Here is a 14,124-nt window from a genome sequence, read left to right as displayed (position 1 = left end):
AACTGAGGTCCCGTGTGCTAGCATGCACTTAGTGCATGTAAAAGAACCCACGGCAACAAAAGGGTTGTTCCTGGCAAAATTTTGAAGAAAAATCCACTTCAGTAAGAAAAACAAACAAAACTGCACGCAGGAAAAAAAAAAAAAAAGAAAAAAGAAAAAAAAAAGGGAAAAAGGGTATCACTGTAGTGTAGCGACGCGCTCTCCCAGGGGAGAGCAGCCCGAATTTCACACAGAAAAATCTGTTGTGATAAAAAGAGAAATACAATAAATAAAGGTTGGGTCAAAGGTGAAGGTAAGGAGATCAGAGTGAGGCTTTCAACACTGATTGTTCATGTATGCAGAACTGGTATCATTGACCATATTGACTATTGATATGTCTGAACCTCAGCCCACCCCTCCCCAGTTAAGCAGGAAATATGGGTCTCTCTCGACCTATGATGCATTTTACTGGAGCCACACATGACAGGAGCAAACAACGAAGAAAGGCCCAAATATCACTGTATTTTTATTTCATCCCTTGGCTCTGGCTTTCACTTAGTTTACACTCCTCAAACCTTCATTCATTCTAATTGTCAACACATGCACACCTTCAGACATCGATTAATGCACACATCATGTCTCTTCTTTGCTCTTTTGACTCTGGTTGCTCTTGGACATTTCTTGTTGGTTTTTCAGCTCAGACTCAATCCTCTCCTTGGCTCGGACAACCTGCAAAAGGATTATTCTATAAATTACTATTGCTCTAATAAAATGTTTGATAAGTGTGATTCAAATCTTTATGACCCAAATGTTGTAACTGTTATAATTGTGGAAAAAAAAATGTTCCCCATAAGAGAATACGCTAAACTAAATTAAACGACTGGAACAGAACAAGTAAGCCACACATTTTATCATCATCATGTTTTATTTCCTAATAGATGGTTAAATTTTGTTCAGGGGGCGTGGGAAGGTATATATAAAGGATGCAAGCTGGAGGTTAACAGTTTTTATATTCCTTTCAGACTGATTTCGTAATGTAAGATTTTGCCAAGCTACTGTCAATAGAACAATGGCTACCTATACTATGTCGTGATACATGTGCACTCTGCATAGAAAACATGGAAAACTGATTTCAGTTAGCAACACAGGCTTGGAGCAATTTCAGCAAGACTTTCCAAAATGTTATATCATACATATCAATGGTGCATTATATAAACATATGCAAACTATTTTTTTACTAAGAAACTTGTATGCATGATGAAGAAACCGATAGCTCACAATCATCATGATAATGTGAGCCCCTAGATTTAACATCAAGATGAATTTGACTGAACAAATCCATGTAAGTGGCCCAACTGACTATAGAGAGAACCTCACACTGTCACAGGCTTTTAATAATTAGCTGGCATATATTTCGCCAGCATAAGAAAAACGTAATTTCCTTAAACAACCATTTTCTGTTTGGAAAAAAATATGTATCCTTCAAAACTCTCTATTGATTTCTCTCTCCTTCTCAAGCTTCTACTCCTAACAAAGCCTCTTCCACAAAACACAAAGACCCAACATAAGATACAAGAGTAGCATCATTGATTATGCAAGAGATTTTAGTTACAATACATGAAACTGTCTTGTGCTGGCGATTGCTTAGTCAGCAACTCTCACAGAAAATGACAGAAAAAGTTACACAAATAAAGTCTTATTTGGGGAGAAAAAAAAAGAAAGAAAAAAGACAGACTTGACTGAAACACTTTCAAACAAACATGTGTGTTGTGTGTATGTGCTCTCTGGTGGTCACTAAAATTACTCATGAAGCATGTTTCAAAGGAAGAAGTGAAAAAGAGTTCTTTGATTTTTCTTTTGCCCAATATCCAAGGCATAATTAGATGGTTTGTTTTCTTTTCTTGGAAGTACTGACAACAAACTGCTGAAGATAAATTTCTTGTCCATTTTCGTGCAGCAGACAGCCATGTGAATGAGGTTAAAATTCAACCTTGTACACACACACAGACACACACACACACAATCTGAAAGCGTGTATGTACTCACCTTAGACTGAATATAAAAAGAACCTCCTTTTGCCTTTTCATTTACGTTAAACAGATGTTCATAATTTTTCTGAAGCCCTTCCAAGTCCTCAACAGTCTTCAGGTTCAAAATTTGTTGTGCTTCCTGCAACAATACATGTGCACTTTTCCACGGCGATGTGTACCACAAAAAACAACAACAACAACATGTACAAACAGCAAATGAAGCAAACAGCTGATACAAGTCAAAAATAAACTAAGCATTGATCAATAACCTTTTATTTCAAATCTGTAAATAAACAAAATAATTCTGTCAATGAAACCATTGTGTATTTTAGTTCTGGTTTTTTTGTTTTTTTGTTTTTTTTACTTTATAAAACAAAACTGTTTTACATCATTATCAAACACCCCCAACCACTGGTTTTTTGCTGTTGTTGTTTTTGTTTATCAATAATAATAATCACCTGAATCTCTGGTTCCTTTTGTATTGTTTTGTGTATTTGTGTGTGTGTGTGTGTGTGTGTGTGTGTGTGTGTGTGTGTGTGTGTGTGTGTGTGTGTTTTATTTTATTTTTTATTATTATTTTTTTTTTATAGCTGAGACTGTTATTACGTTTGTTTTTTTCTCCTTCAAATGATATCAAAACAAAACAAAACATGACTGACAAATATGCTAAATCAAATTCTTTTACACATCAGTTTGGAAATTTGTTCAATCCATATTTTTAATTGCTTCATACTAGCCAAAAGTATAATAAAAACAACAACAACAAATAAATGGTTAAGTGAAGATATGTGCACATGTTTTTGCATTGTTGCATGGTTAATCAATGATGAAACCTTTAACAAAGTTCTGTAAAACCTCAGCAACCACTCTGCTTTTCTTCAATCTCAGTGGTAATATCTAAATTAGTATGGAAAACATTTTGCATCCACAAAATCAGCTCCAAGTAAAAACATTTATATAAACCAACAAACACATGCAACACACACACACAGACACAGACACACACACATGCAAACAGACTTTCCCATCTCTATAATCTATTACTGAAAGTGGAAATGTGTAAAACTAAGGAGTACATGTTACACACACACACAAACACTACATGCACCATATTGCATAGCCATATGCCAGTATTTACCTGCAATGTCATGCCAGTGGCTGTGTCTGCCGCTGCCCGCCTAGTGCCCTGCTTGCCTCCCCCTGCCCGCTGGGCGGCCTGCTGGCTGGCGGCAAACTCTTGTCTCAAGGCGCGCATGAAGGCTCGACCCACCACCTGGGTTCCTGCTACGATGATCTGCGCAAGGTACTTGGCCTGAAAGTACAGGGTTCAGATTTTGAATCCACTTTAACCTATGGTTAAAGACATACTCACACTGGGGTCCGTCATGTTTACACTACAGTCATGCAAAAAAAAAGAAGAAAAGATTATACAAATGACACACAATGTGTATTATATTGTATTGTATTGCTCTTTTTGTCACAACAGATATCTCTGTGTGAAATTCGGGCTGCTCTCCCTAGGGAGAGCGTGTCGCTACACTACAACAGCACCCATTTTTTGGTATTTTTTCCTGTGTGCAGTTTTATTTGCTTTTCCTATTGAAGTGGATTTTTCTACAGAATTTTGCCAGGAACAACCCTTTTGTTGCTATGGGTTCTTTTACGTGCGCTAGGTGCATGCTGCACATGGGACCTTGGTTTATCATCTCATCTAAATGACTACAGACTAGTGTCCAGACCACAACTCCAGGTCTAGCGGAGGGGGAGAAAATATCGACAGCTAAGCCATGATTCGAACCAGCACGCTCAGATTCTCTTGCTTTCTAAGCAGTAAGCGGACGCGTTACCTCTAGGCCATCACTCCACTTGTGATTGTGCAGATCAGATTTCATTGTTGTATCCTGATAACTGAAAACATGGTACATGTATATATGCATGCATACATGATACATTTGATACTGAGGTTTACATTTATTACATTTGGGGAATTTGTTTTCTAAACTGACTTTTTTTCTCTCCATTGTTAACGTAAAATCTGATAGAAAAAATACATTGAACAAGCTAGGAGAAAGAGGTACATTTATAATATAACATTTTAACATTATACATGTAGCTCGGTCTCCTGTTTGTTCAAATAAAAACTCTGAACATAATAAAATATCTTATCAACCCAGGACCAAGAAGCTAAAGGATAATGTATCAATGGACCCAAGCAAAATACCCACTGTGCCTCCATATTTGTGTAGTTCCTCTTTTCACTAATTTCAGGCATAAACCTTTATTTTTATACACACTTTTCTTGGAAAGTACTTAGTGTTCCCTTTAAACCTACAATGTGGTGGAAAGCACCTGATAGGCATTGAAACAGTCATTATTAATATTGCCCTTGTATGTAAAAGGGGACTACGAATGAGCGGCATGGGAGTTATGCCACTGAAGCGGTGCAGATAACCGGGCAGCAAAAAACAAACAAACAAAAAACCTGCCCCAATAAAAGTTGTATCCTCAAAGCATTTATTCTCTTCATCTCAGTTATTTTTACTATTTAATTCTATCCTTAACTGTTATTGATGAAAAACAAAAGTTTTGCTTAAAGGTATTCTTTATCCAGGATTTTAGCTTGGATATTGGTTGTTTATTTGTACCACGAATGAGTCAGTTTAACAAAGCTGAACTTCTCAAGGTATGCCACCAAATTAGCATAAAATATCCTGTTTCATCACTACATTAAATTTCATTTTTCGTATCACAAAACCAATATTAAGTAAGTTTTTGACAGTTTATTTCTTTCTCAGACAGCGTGATCCAAAAATGAAGCCACAAGGCTACATCTGTATTTTTATTTTAAAAATAAGAACAGTTTGACTGGTGAGAGTGAGAATACTTGTGAGCATACAGGCTGGCGCAATAGCCGAGTGGTTTAAGCGTTGGATTTTCAATCTGAAGGTCTGGGGTTCGAATGGTGGGTAAAGGGTGGAGATTTTTCCGATCTCCCAGGTCAACATGTGCAGACCTGCTTGTACCTGAACCCACTTCATGTGTATATGCATGCAGAAGATCAAATAAGCACATTAAAGAACCTGTAAGTGTAACCCATGTCAGTGTTTGATGGGTTATGGAGACACGAAAATACTCAGCATGCATGAACCATGACAGAATCATCGGCAAGTCGATGTTGGTCATGTAACGGAAAGAAGAAGAAGAAGACCCCAGGCACACACACACACACACACACACAGTCACACTGTATTTGGTACAATGGCACTAACCAGAATTTTTACACTCAAGACAGAATGGGAAGTGTTCACAACAAGACATAAGCATTCACTCTGTGTTTCAATTAGAGGAGTGGAGGGGAAGAAATGTGGATATTGCTGGTGTGATTTTGTATATATTTGTATTGTAGAGCTACTCTATTCCCAGCTGGAGAGTGGACTGGTTGTGAGACAGCATACCACCGCTTATTCAATCATACAATGTGACACTGGCATGAAAATTTAACACTATAACATTAACACACACACACACACGGATAGATTAGACAGATATGGATAGATAGATAGGTAGATGGCTAGACAGTAGACAGACAGATAAAGACAGACATGGATATTGGAAGCCAGACATGACATGCAGCAGGACAGACAAGAGAGAGATATTAATCTATAATCTACAGAATTTTCACTATTAATATGATGAAGGCGGTAGAGAAGGGAAAGAATAACTCAAGAAGGTATTAAGAATGCACTCACCGCAAGATGCATCGCTATCTCATAACTAAAACAAATACTCTAAATGAAATACAATCGATAGAAGCTGATGTGTACAAGACAGAGACACTGATCACCTTGCGATAAAAAAAAGTTTCAAATGATGTAAGTCATGCATGGAGCAAAATCGAAAGTTATGTCGTCATGTCGATTGAAGGGCAAAGATAGGATGACGAAATAATTCCATGGACTGTGGAGAGAAACTAAACAGACAAGGCACTTAAGTCGCATCCTTCCAAAGTAACATTCTCAACATTTTCGATCCTTTCAGATAACACCCAAAAGAAAATGAAACAGACAATATTAAGTACAAACCATAGTTGTGTAACTGTCTTTTCCCTTCTGAAATCCTCACATGGCTTCTGGCTGGCAAAGAGACGAAACAGCCAGTGTAAGTTACTGATGAATGTGGGTGAATTTACGAATTTATATTTCAATAAAAACAAATGGATAATCATATCATATAAAAATTAAAAGCCCATAAATACTAATTAAGAAACATATTTAGAAACCCCTGTTCAGAAAAAAGAAATCTTTTTAAATAACTTTGTTTACTGCTTATTTTCGATGTAGCTTTTTTACATTAATTCTATTTCCGGTTTCGATTGGTGACGGAGCAGGAAGATAAGAAACAGAAAGTTACAGACACGGTTGCAAGAAGCGTAATTTATTTGTATAATTCGTGGCTCGAAGAAAAAAGACTATCACAACAGCCTATTTTGTTTAGTCAAAATGTCTGTTGGTAATTTGAAAGACCAACTCGATGGCAGTGAAATTGATTTGAGCTTGAACAACTTGACTGAAGTGCCTGTTGAAGACCTGGTGAGCAGTTTATCCATCTTCTTCCATATAGCATCATATTTTACAGCATCTTCTAGGTATAAGTTTGAGTTTAGATATCCAAGTACTGAAATTTGTCAACACATTCTGCTTATGGCCCACACGACTTTCTTGCCGAGAAAAGACTGTTGGATGAGACCTTCATTTTCCTATAAATTTCCATCGTCCGCTCGCCGACATTGTCAGGGGGTGAGACAAGGAAAAGGAAGACCTTAGGAAGCATGACAGAGAGCATAGATGCTGTGACTGCCACTCCTGGTTCAGCATTTTTGTTGTTGCTTTTTGACACTCGGGCAGTTCAATCTGCAGGACCGAATAGGGTAGGACAGGAGATGGTTTTGTGGGTACTTGTTAAGGATGGCACCTACAGTCGCAGTTGATGGTAATGAAGCTATAGTAAGATTCATAAACATTAGCAAGCCTCACCCTGTGCTCTATGCATTGGAGGCTTGGCCATTTCAGAGCTGAAAGCAACAAATCCGCTTCAGAATTTTGATGGTGGAAAGCTTTCTTTGCTGCTCTGCACTGGGCCTACAGTGATAAAGTTGCAGGAATGGAGTTCTCAAATTGTGCAGACATATTACATTAATGATGTTGCATGTCATCACACACCTTGTTGTATGCCTGTACTTTAGCTTGGGAAGAATATATATCATCAAACTCAAGTTAGAATGCCTGTGATCTTGTTTGTCCACACAAAAATTTCATATATATTGCAAATGAATTTTACTCAATTTATGGGAAGGATTTAAAGTTTTTTGGACATTAGAATATGCATCTGTGCAGAGTGAGCCAAGCACATAAATATGTTCTTTTTATTCGTTGCATGTGTGTGTGTGTGTGTGTGTGTGTGTGTGTGTTAACTATAGATTAACTACAGATGTTTATTGCAGAATCATGATGTTCAGTTTAGTTTGAGAAGGCAAATGTGTGGACATGTGTGCAGTCAGAGATCGGTAGATAAAAAAAAGAAGTAATTTTCCTTCCTTTCTGCTATGTGCAGAAGCCTCAGTTTGTCTTGATGTGATTTCATTGCTTTTTCTTACAGGCAAAAATCCCAGAAGCTACACATCTTGACCTGTCATGCAACCTGATTACTTCCTTACCAGTCAGTATATCATGCAGCTGTATATCATACAGCTTTATACAGTGTACAGTTTTTAAGACTCATTCTGTCTCTCCTTCAGCCCCCTGCCATCTCCTGCCTCTCTGTCTCTCTCCCTCCATCTCTCCTTCTTTTCAGCCCCCTCTTGTCCATCGTTCTCTCTCTCCCTCTCTCTTCCACACCACTCCTTCTCTCTCTCATCCCAGACCCTCCTTCCTTTTCCTCATTGCCCCCGCCCCCCCCCCCCCCCCAACCCCCCTCTCTTTCTGTCTCTCTTTCTGAAACATTTTACACACATACACACACACACACATACAAACACACACACACACACACGTTCAAACATATATACACACACACACATGCACTCACAGACATATATATGCATACACGCACACACACACACACACACACACACACACACTGACACACATACACTTATTCCCACTCTCTCTCTCCCTCTCTTTCTCTCTCTCTCTCTCTCTCTCTCTCTCTCTCTCACACACACACACACACACACACACACACACACACAAGCCACTGATCTAGCATTTTCCTCTGGTTTGGTTTCCCACACACCAGGATGACTTCTGCACACTGGTCCACCTGGTCAAATTGGATCTGAGCAAGAACAAGCTGAAGGAGCTGCCTGCTAACTTCGGCAGGCTGGTCAACCTCCAGTTCCTTGACCTTATGGGCAACGACCTGACGGAGCTGCCCCCTTCCTTTGGGGACCTGGGTTGCCTGGAGTGGCTCGACCTGAAGGGGAACCCCCTGGTTTCAGATCTCATGGAGAAGGCAGGGGACTGTCTGAATGAGCAGCAGTGCCAGGAGTGTGCCAAGAATGTAAAACTTTGTGTTTTGTTTTGTTTGTTTGCTTGCTTTGTGTGTGTGTGTGTGGTGTGTGTGTGTGTGTGTGTGTGTGTGTGTGTGGTGTTGTATTGTGAACTTGTGTGTGTGTGTGCTTTCTTTTTTTTCTTTTTTTGGTTGTTGTTGCTGTGTTGTTGTCTTCTTGTGCATGAGTGTACATATATGAGATGTGATTTTTTTTTTATAGTAAATTTACTGAAATCTGTAATTCTGAGAGCTCTGTGGGTCTAACCTGAGATTTGCTTAAATCCACTGAGAAAATCAAGGGTTTATGCATGAGATAGGTACATTTTCCATCGATAGGCTCATGCATCAATCCATATTCCCAAACAATTTGGATTCTTACTTGTTTAAAAATGTTGTGAACTGTATGTGTGAGAGAACCTGAAAATGTCACTTACTACCATACTTTTCCTCAAGTTTCATGCATCAATAGAAAACTGAAATACTCTCTTGAACAGATGTAAAGAAAAGAAGTGAAAAAGGAAAGAGAGGTACAAGACCACTCATAGGAGATGAGATCAGTAACTTTCGGGTCACAAACCCTATATCAGTTGACAATTGCAGGTAAGGGCAGGGACTCAACAAAAAGAGGATGAGAGGGACTCTGTCAGCATTACTACTAAGGAGAGAGGAATGGGTAGGTCTGGTGGGTTAAAGTGGAGGGCGGGGTTTTAGAGGGCTGGGGGGAGGGCTGTGGGTTGTTTTTTTTAATGGGCTGCCTTCATTTCCTGGTGTTGAGCCCAGCAGGGGTCACTGTTCCCAAGCAGACAGTGTGGAGTCCATGAATACTCATGTAGATTCCAGTGGAGCTGTTGTACCAGACAGCTATTAGCAACCCTGGTGAGAGAGTGGTTGTAATACTGGCTGTTGAAGTGCTGGCCAAACGGGTTGTCATATTTTAGTTGCATGGATCTGAGATGCTCTCTGAAGCTTTCGTCCTGCCTTCTGTATCTCTTATCTCTACAGTTTCCTGCACAGGAAAAATAGGAATCAGTTGACCATGTCCCATTCATATAGAATGTACTTAAACACATTCAGTCAGTGGTGATCAGTGTTTTCCATTCTCTCTCATTTACACACAGTGGTACAAACCACTACACAGACAGCTTGAAATCAAGATGATTACCATTCAATAACTTGTTTTCCTCTTTGTCTGTTCTAGGTCATTGGCTTTCTGAAGAAAGTGGATTCACTGACAGAAGAAAAAGAAGAGACTCCACGTAAATCGAAATGTAAGTTTCTTGCATGTTGATTTTGTTGTTAAATAATGGATGCTGCAACTTTTTGTTATCAGCCAGTGCCTTTTTTTTTTTTTTTTTTTTTTTTTTTTTTTTTTTTTGCTGTGACTTTTGCTCATACTAGGAGCTCTTGTTGGTGTTTTAGTTGTCAAGTTTTCTAACCAATATTTCCTCCTGTTCCGTTTTTCACTGACAGCCTGTCTATAAATAAAACCTGGGTGTCCCTTGACTAGAACAAAAACAATCAGTCAGCAGCAAAGGCCATTCTAAGGCAGACTCTAGATATTGCATAGAATAAATGAACCATTGCTTCCCCTTTAGAAGGGTGAATAAGAGTTGACAGTTTAGAAAAATGTGGAGAGAAAAATTAAACCATAGTGTACTAAACATTTGGCTGCGGTTTAAACATTATTTTATTTGAAATATGTCAAAGCACACCACACCATATAGTAAATAATCATAAGTGTGTGACAGCTGTTTTCACACTAGCTAAGAATATAGACTTTCAATGAAACGAAAGTAAAAACTGAACAGAATGAAACAATAGTAAGAAGAGAGGACATATGGTTGAAACAAAAACCAGTACAGCTAGTGAGAAAAAAGAAGAAGGCTTTGGCACATGTGTACACAAGAAGTGCATGAGAGACTGTCTGATTGACTTGGGCTGATAAAGCAGCATCAGCCTTCCTTCCCATCTGAGCAAACATGAGAAAGGAAGACCACACAACATAACATGGCAGGTAAACTAAAATTTGATTTGTCATTGCAAAAGAATAATTTCTCTTGATTTATACATTTAAATTGAATGCCTTCAAGACAAATTTTGTTAAAAGCGTAAACTGGCTTTTTGTAGATAAGGCTACAAGTATTCTTGTCTTTCTGATTGAAGAGATTTCAAAGGAGATTGGTGAGACCAGTACGGTCAGACTGACAATATGAAGTGTTGATCCATCCTCCAAGCATTCAAAAAGAAGAGGTCTTGATTGCTTGTGGTTCTTAACCTGAAACTTACCTCTTTCAAATAGTAGACATGTTTAGCTAACTGGATTAAAAAAAAAGAAAAAAAAGTGGTGTTTGGAAATCAACAGCTGATAGATGTAAAACTTACTGTATGGTGGATTATGTAGAAAATATCAGAAGAAGCCCCGCTATTTGTTTGCTGGCGGTTGATAGATGGGGTCACCACCTCCCATCCCTCCTCATCCCCCTTTCCCCCTATTATAAGGGCTAAGAGATACTGTGCAGATTAGATACTGGGGTATTTAATGTGTAATTATTACACACACATGCATATGCACATACATAGGCACACACACCTCTAGAGACATACACATATGTACATGCATTTGCACTCACACACACAAATGCATGCACAACACAAACACACACACACACAGACACACACACACACACACACACACACACACACACACATTTACATGTGCACAAACACATCTACCCTTTTTACCAGCAACTGATAATGAAAGGAAGGATGGACTTAATCAGAAAAATTGAAATACAGTCCAATTGACATTGGCTTGAAAACTGTTCAGATTAGGAACACCTGGTGCAGTAAGGAACAGAAAGAGAGGGAAAGAGAGAGAGAGAGAGAGAAGGGCTGACAGTTGTCAAATTTAGATCTGGAACCTGCAGTGTTGAGCATCTGAAATTGAGAAGAGGGAATTTTAGTCTGGATTTGGTCTATGTCCCAGGGATTGAAGGGAGCAGAATTGCAGACCCATTTATAGCACACACTGTTGATATGTATTTTGATCACTACTCTTGAGAAATTGCTCTCCTCTGTCTCTGTCTGTTCGAGAACATACGTTTGTATTTTTCCTTTCAGTATGTGGATGTGTTATTACAAAAACAGACCACATACACACACACACACACACACACACACACACACACACACACACACACACACACACTCTTGCCAAGGTGGATGAATGAAGTATCAATGATGAATTGACTTTTATCATGATGAAACATAAGAGAAGCTCTGACAAAACATAAGAGTTTGACAGTAACCCAGTTTCTTAGTTCATTAAAACTTACATACCCTTTTCAGAACTAAAACAGTTTCTGTGTAGAGTGTTGTTGTTGTTTTAAAAAAAGATATCTTGATTGTATTGTTATCACAGCTTTGGCATTGGTGCTGGGTCTCTGTACTTACTGTGGGGCTGTTGGCTCTGGGCTTGTGACAGTTGAGACTGGATATGCCTGTGTTGGAGATTAGGGGTGAATGGCATGCTGGTAATGATCACTGGAACTGTGCAGCTCAGAGATGATATGGCCCAGTGTGGTCAGGTGGGCTATATGCAGCAAAGGTAAATAACAGCACTGTTGATGGTGCAGCAAAAAGAAAACAGATGACAAAGCCTTCATGGCTCACATGTGATTCCGGCTGATTTTAAAATGACAAGAATGAAACCGAAAGCACAGCTGGTGGTGATTGGGGGTGTGGGGGTGGGAATGGGGGGAGTGGTGAATCATTACTTGTTGTTTGTGTGTATTGTGTGTAAACAGAGACAAAAGAGCAAAAAAAGGGCAAGTATTGAAATGTTGGTCAGTTTTGAACAGGCGCCTTGTAAAAAGTGAGAATGCTCAAACTGGAGATGACGGTTTATGAATCACTTATATTTTGAATTTATTGAGGTCATGGGGCTTTTGTAGCTCATTTCATCAAACTCTTTTTGGTTTTTGTATTGTATGAGTAATCACATGCATGACTATTGTGATGTATGGTCAGTTTTTAGTTGGGCACATGCTGCATGCTTCACCATAGTTTTTATGCATTGTGCAGTTAGTTATTACAGCACCTGAAACGGATTTTTGTGTATGTGTACTTCACTTTCATATCAGTATCTGCTCGGTTTCTGTTCCATTTCTACAGGTGATGTAACTGGTGAGTAATACTCTGGCTATGGGTTCTCCAGCCACCATTTTTACTTTGGCTCCTGCACTATTCTCATACTCAGTGGTAGTGTTTTCATCTGATAGACATTTCTGTGCCTACCATTACTGACTGACAGCCTGGATCATAAATGTCATGAAAGCTAAAACGTAAAGCAATGTCTTGGATGCAAGAAAGGCATCCATTGAAGGTCTTTAACTCTGTGGAAAAGAACACTGTATACCCTTTGATAAGGTACATAAGAGTAGACTGATGGGAAAAATGTGGAGAGAGAAAAAAGTAAAAAGGTTCCTGCAGTGTCAGTATTCTGCTATCTGTGAAGGAGACAAGTCATTACAAAGCCTGAAGTAAAGCAGGCGAGTGGTAAAGAAATGTGCTGTGAGCAGAATTAAGCCCAAGCAATGTGCAGTGTGTGTCCTCTCGCTTCTGACATTACTGCTCTGGCTTCTAACTTCTTTCACCAAATCCTGGATTGAAACTTAATCAAGATAATGTTTTTTATTCAAGATAACATTTATCCAAAGCATAATTGATGATCCTAATTGTGATATTATATTAGAAACAAATTCAATAATTGTTAATATATATATATATATATATATATAGTGCGTACAGTTTTGATGATTTGGTCAGTAAAAGACACTGTATAACCAAAGCAATCATACTGGCAGTGATAATTAAAAAGCATGCTAAGTGCATGGTCTGGGAGATTCTACTCAGTGATCACAGTACAAAGGATCCTCTTGCCCGTTCTTCCAATGTGATGTGCTGTTTTCATGAATATTTTCTGAATGCATGTTTTGCCTCTTTCTGCATTGGTACATCATGCGTATGGTTCTGTATCAATATGTACATACATAAAAACACCTCTTTCTGAAAGAAGTGCCCTCTGAACTTTGGGGTAAAAAATCAAAAGGATTTTCTCAGTGAGGTGACTACACATCTGCATCTCGAAATGTCCTACTTGAACAACTCCCCTTTCAGTGTCACTGATGAAACTGAAAAATCAGTTAGGATTGTGTTCAGAAATGGATGTGGTAGGGTGAGGGTGATGGAGAATTTGTGAGAAAGATTAGCAAGGAGATTGTAGTCAAGTCCGGTATTAGACTGAGGATGAAGACAGGTCCAGTCATTAGAACATGAGAAGCCTGGACTGCTGAGCGAAATTTGCCTCAGTGTTACCTATTTATTTTGTAGATGTGCTTGTGTAATAGAATCCCCAAAACATCACTTTTGAGTTGAAAAACCCGTGGCTGTTACATGCTTTGCTTGCAGCATGGTGGTGGGTTTGGTAGGAAAGTGTTTCTGTAAGGCTTTGTTTACAGGTGACACTGCTGTCATGTGGGTGCAGAATTGATTTCTGCCTTTCTTT

The 14,124-nt window shown here is 38.8% G+C and overlaps 2 protein-coding genes across 8 annotated transcripts in view; one reads left to right on the top strand and one right to left on the bottom strand.

Moving 5' to 3' along the window:
* Positions 1-492: 492 nt before the first annotated feature.
* Positions 493-6,178, bottom strand: LOC143299109 (mitochondrial import inner membrane translocase subunit tim16-like). The gene is made up of 4 exons (XM_076612238.1): positions 6,092-6,178; positions 3,148-3,321; positions 2,026-2,148; positions 493-708 (listed from the first exon to the last, which is right to left on the bottom strand). Exons 1-4 carry the CDS (start codon positions 6,092-6,094, stop codon positions 613-615), a joined length of 396 nt encoding a protein of 131 aa, XP_076468353.1. The 5' UTR covers positions 6,095-6,178; the 3' UTR covers positions 493-612.
* A 210-nt stretch (positions 6,179-6,388) lies between these two features.
* The window catches only part of LOC143299199 (leucine-rich repeat-containing protein 59-like), a 99,556-nt gene continuing 91,820 nt past the window's right edge, over positions 6,389-14,124 (top strand). For 5 of the 7 annotated variants that reach the window (XR_013057487.1, XR_013057486.1, XR_013057485.1 and 2 more), the window contains exons 1-4: positions 6,389-6,598; positions 7,665-7,724; positions 8,304-8,567; positions 9,757-9,826. Coding sequence is in view for 4 of the 7 variants with exons in the window: in XM_076612368.1 (XP_076468483.1) it covers positions 6,509-6,598; positions 7,665-7,724; positions 8,304-8,567; positions 9,757-9,826 (484 nt within the window). In the remaining 3 variants the exon portion in view is untranslated. Of the gene's footprint in view, positions 6,599-7,664; positions 7,725-8,303; positions 8,568-9,756; positions 9,827-11,544; positions 12,237-12,731; positions 13,268-14,124 lie in introns of those variants that run through there. The other 2 variants (XM_076612371.1, XM_076612370.1) reach the window with 2 other exon arrangements.

This window comes from Babylonia areolata, chromosome 24, assembly GCF_041734735.1.
Source record: "Babylonia areolata isolate BAREFJ2019XMU chromosome 24, ASM4173473v1, whole genome shotgun sequence".
NCBI classification, from domain to species: domain Eukaryota; kingdom Metazoa; phylum Mollusca; class Gastropoda; order Neogastropoda; family Buccinidae; genus Babylonia; species Babylonia areolata.
The sequence above is the reverse complement of the archived record's forward strand: the minus strand, read 5'-3'. Positions and strand labels throughout refer to the sequence as shown.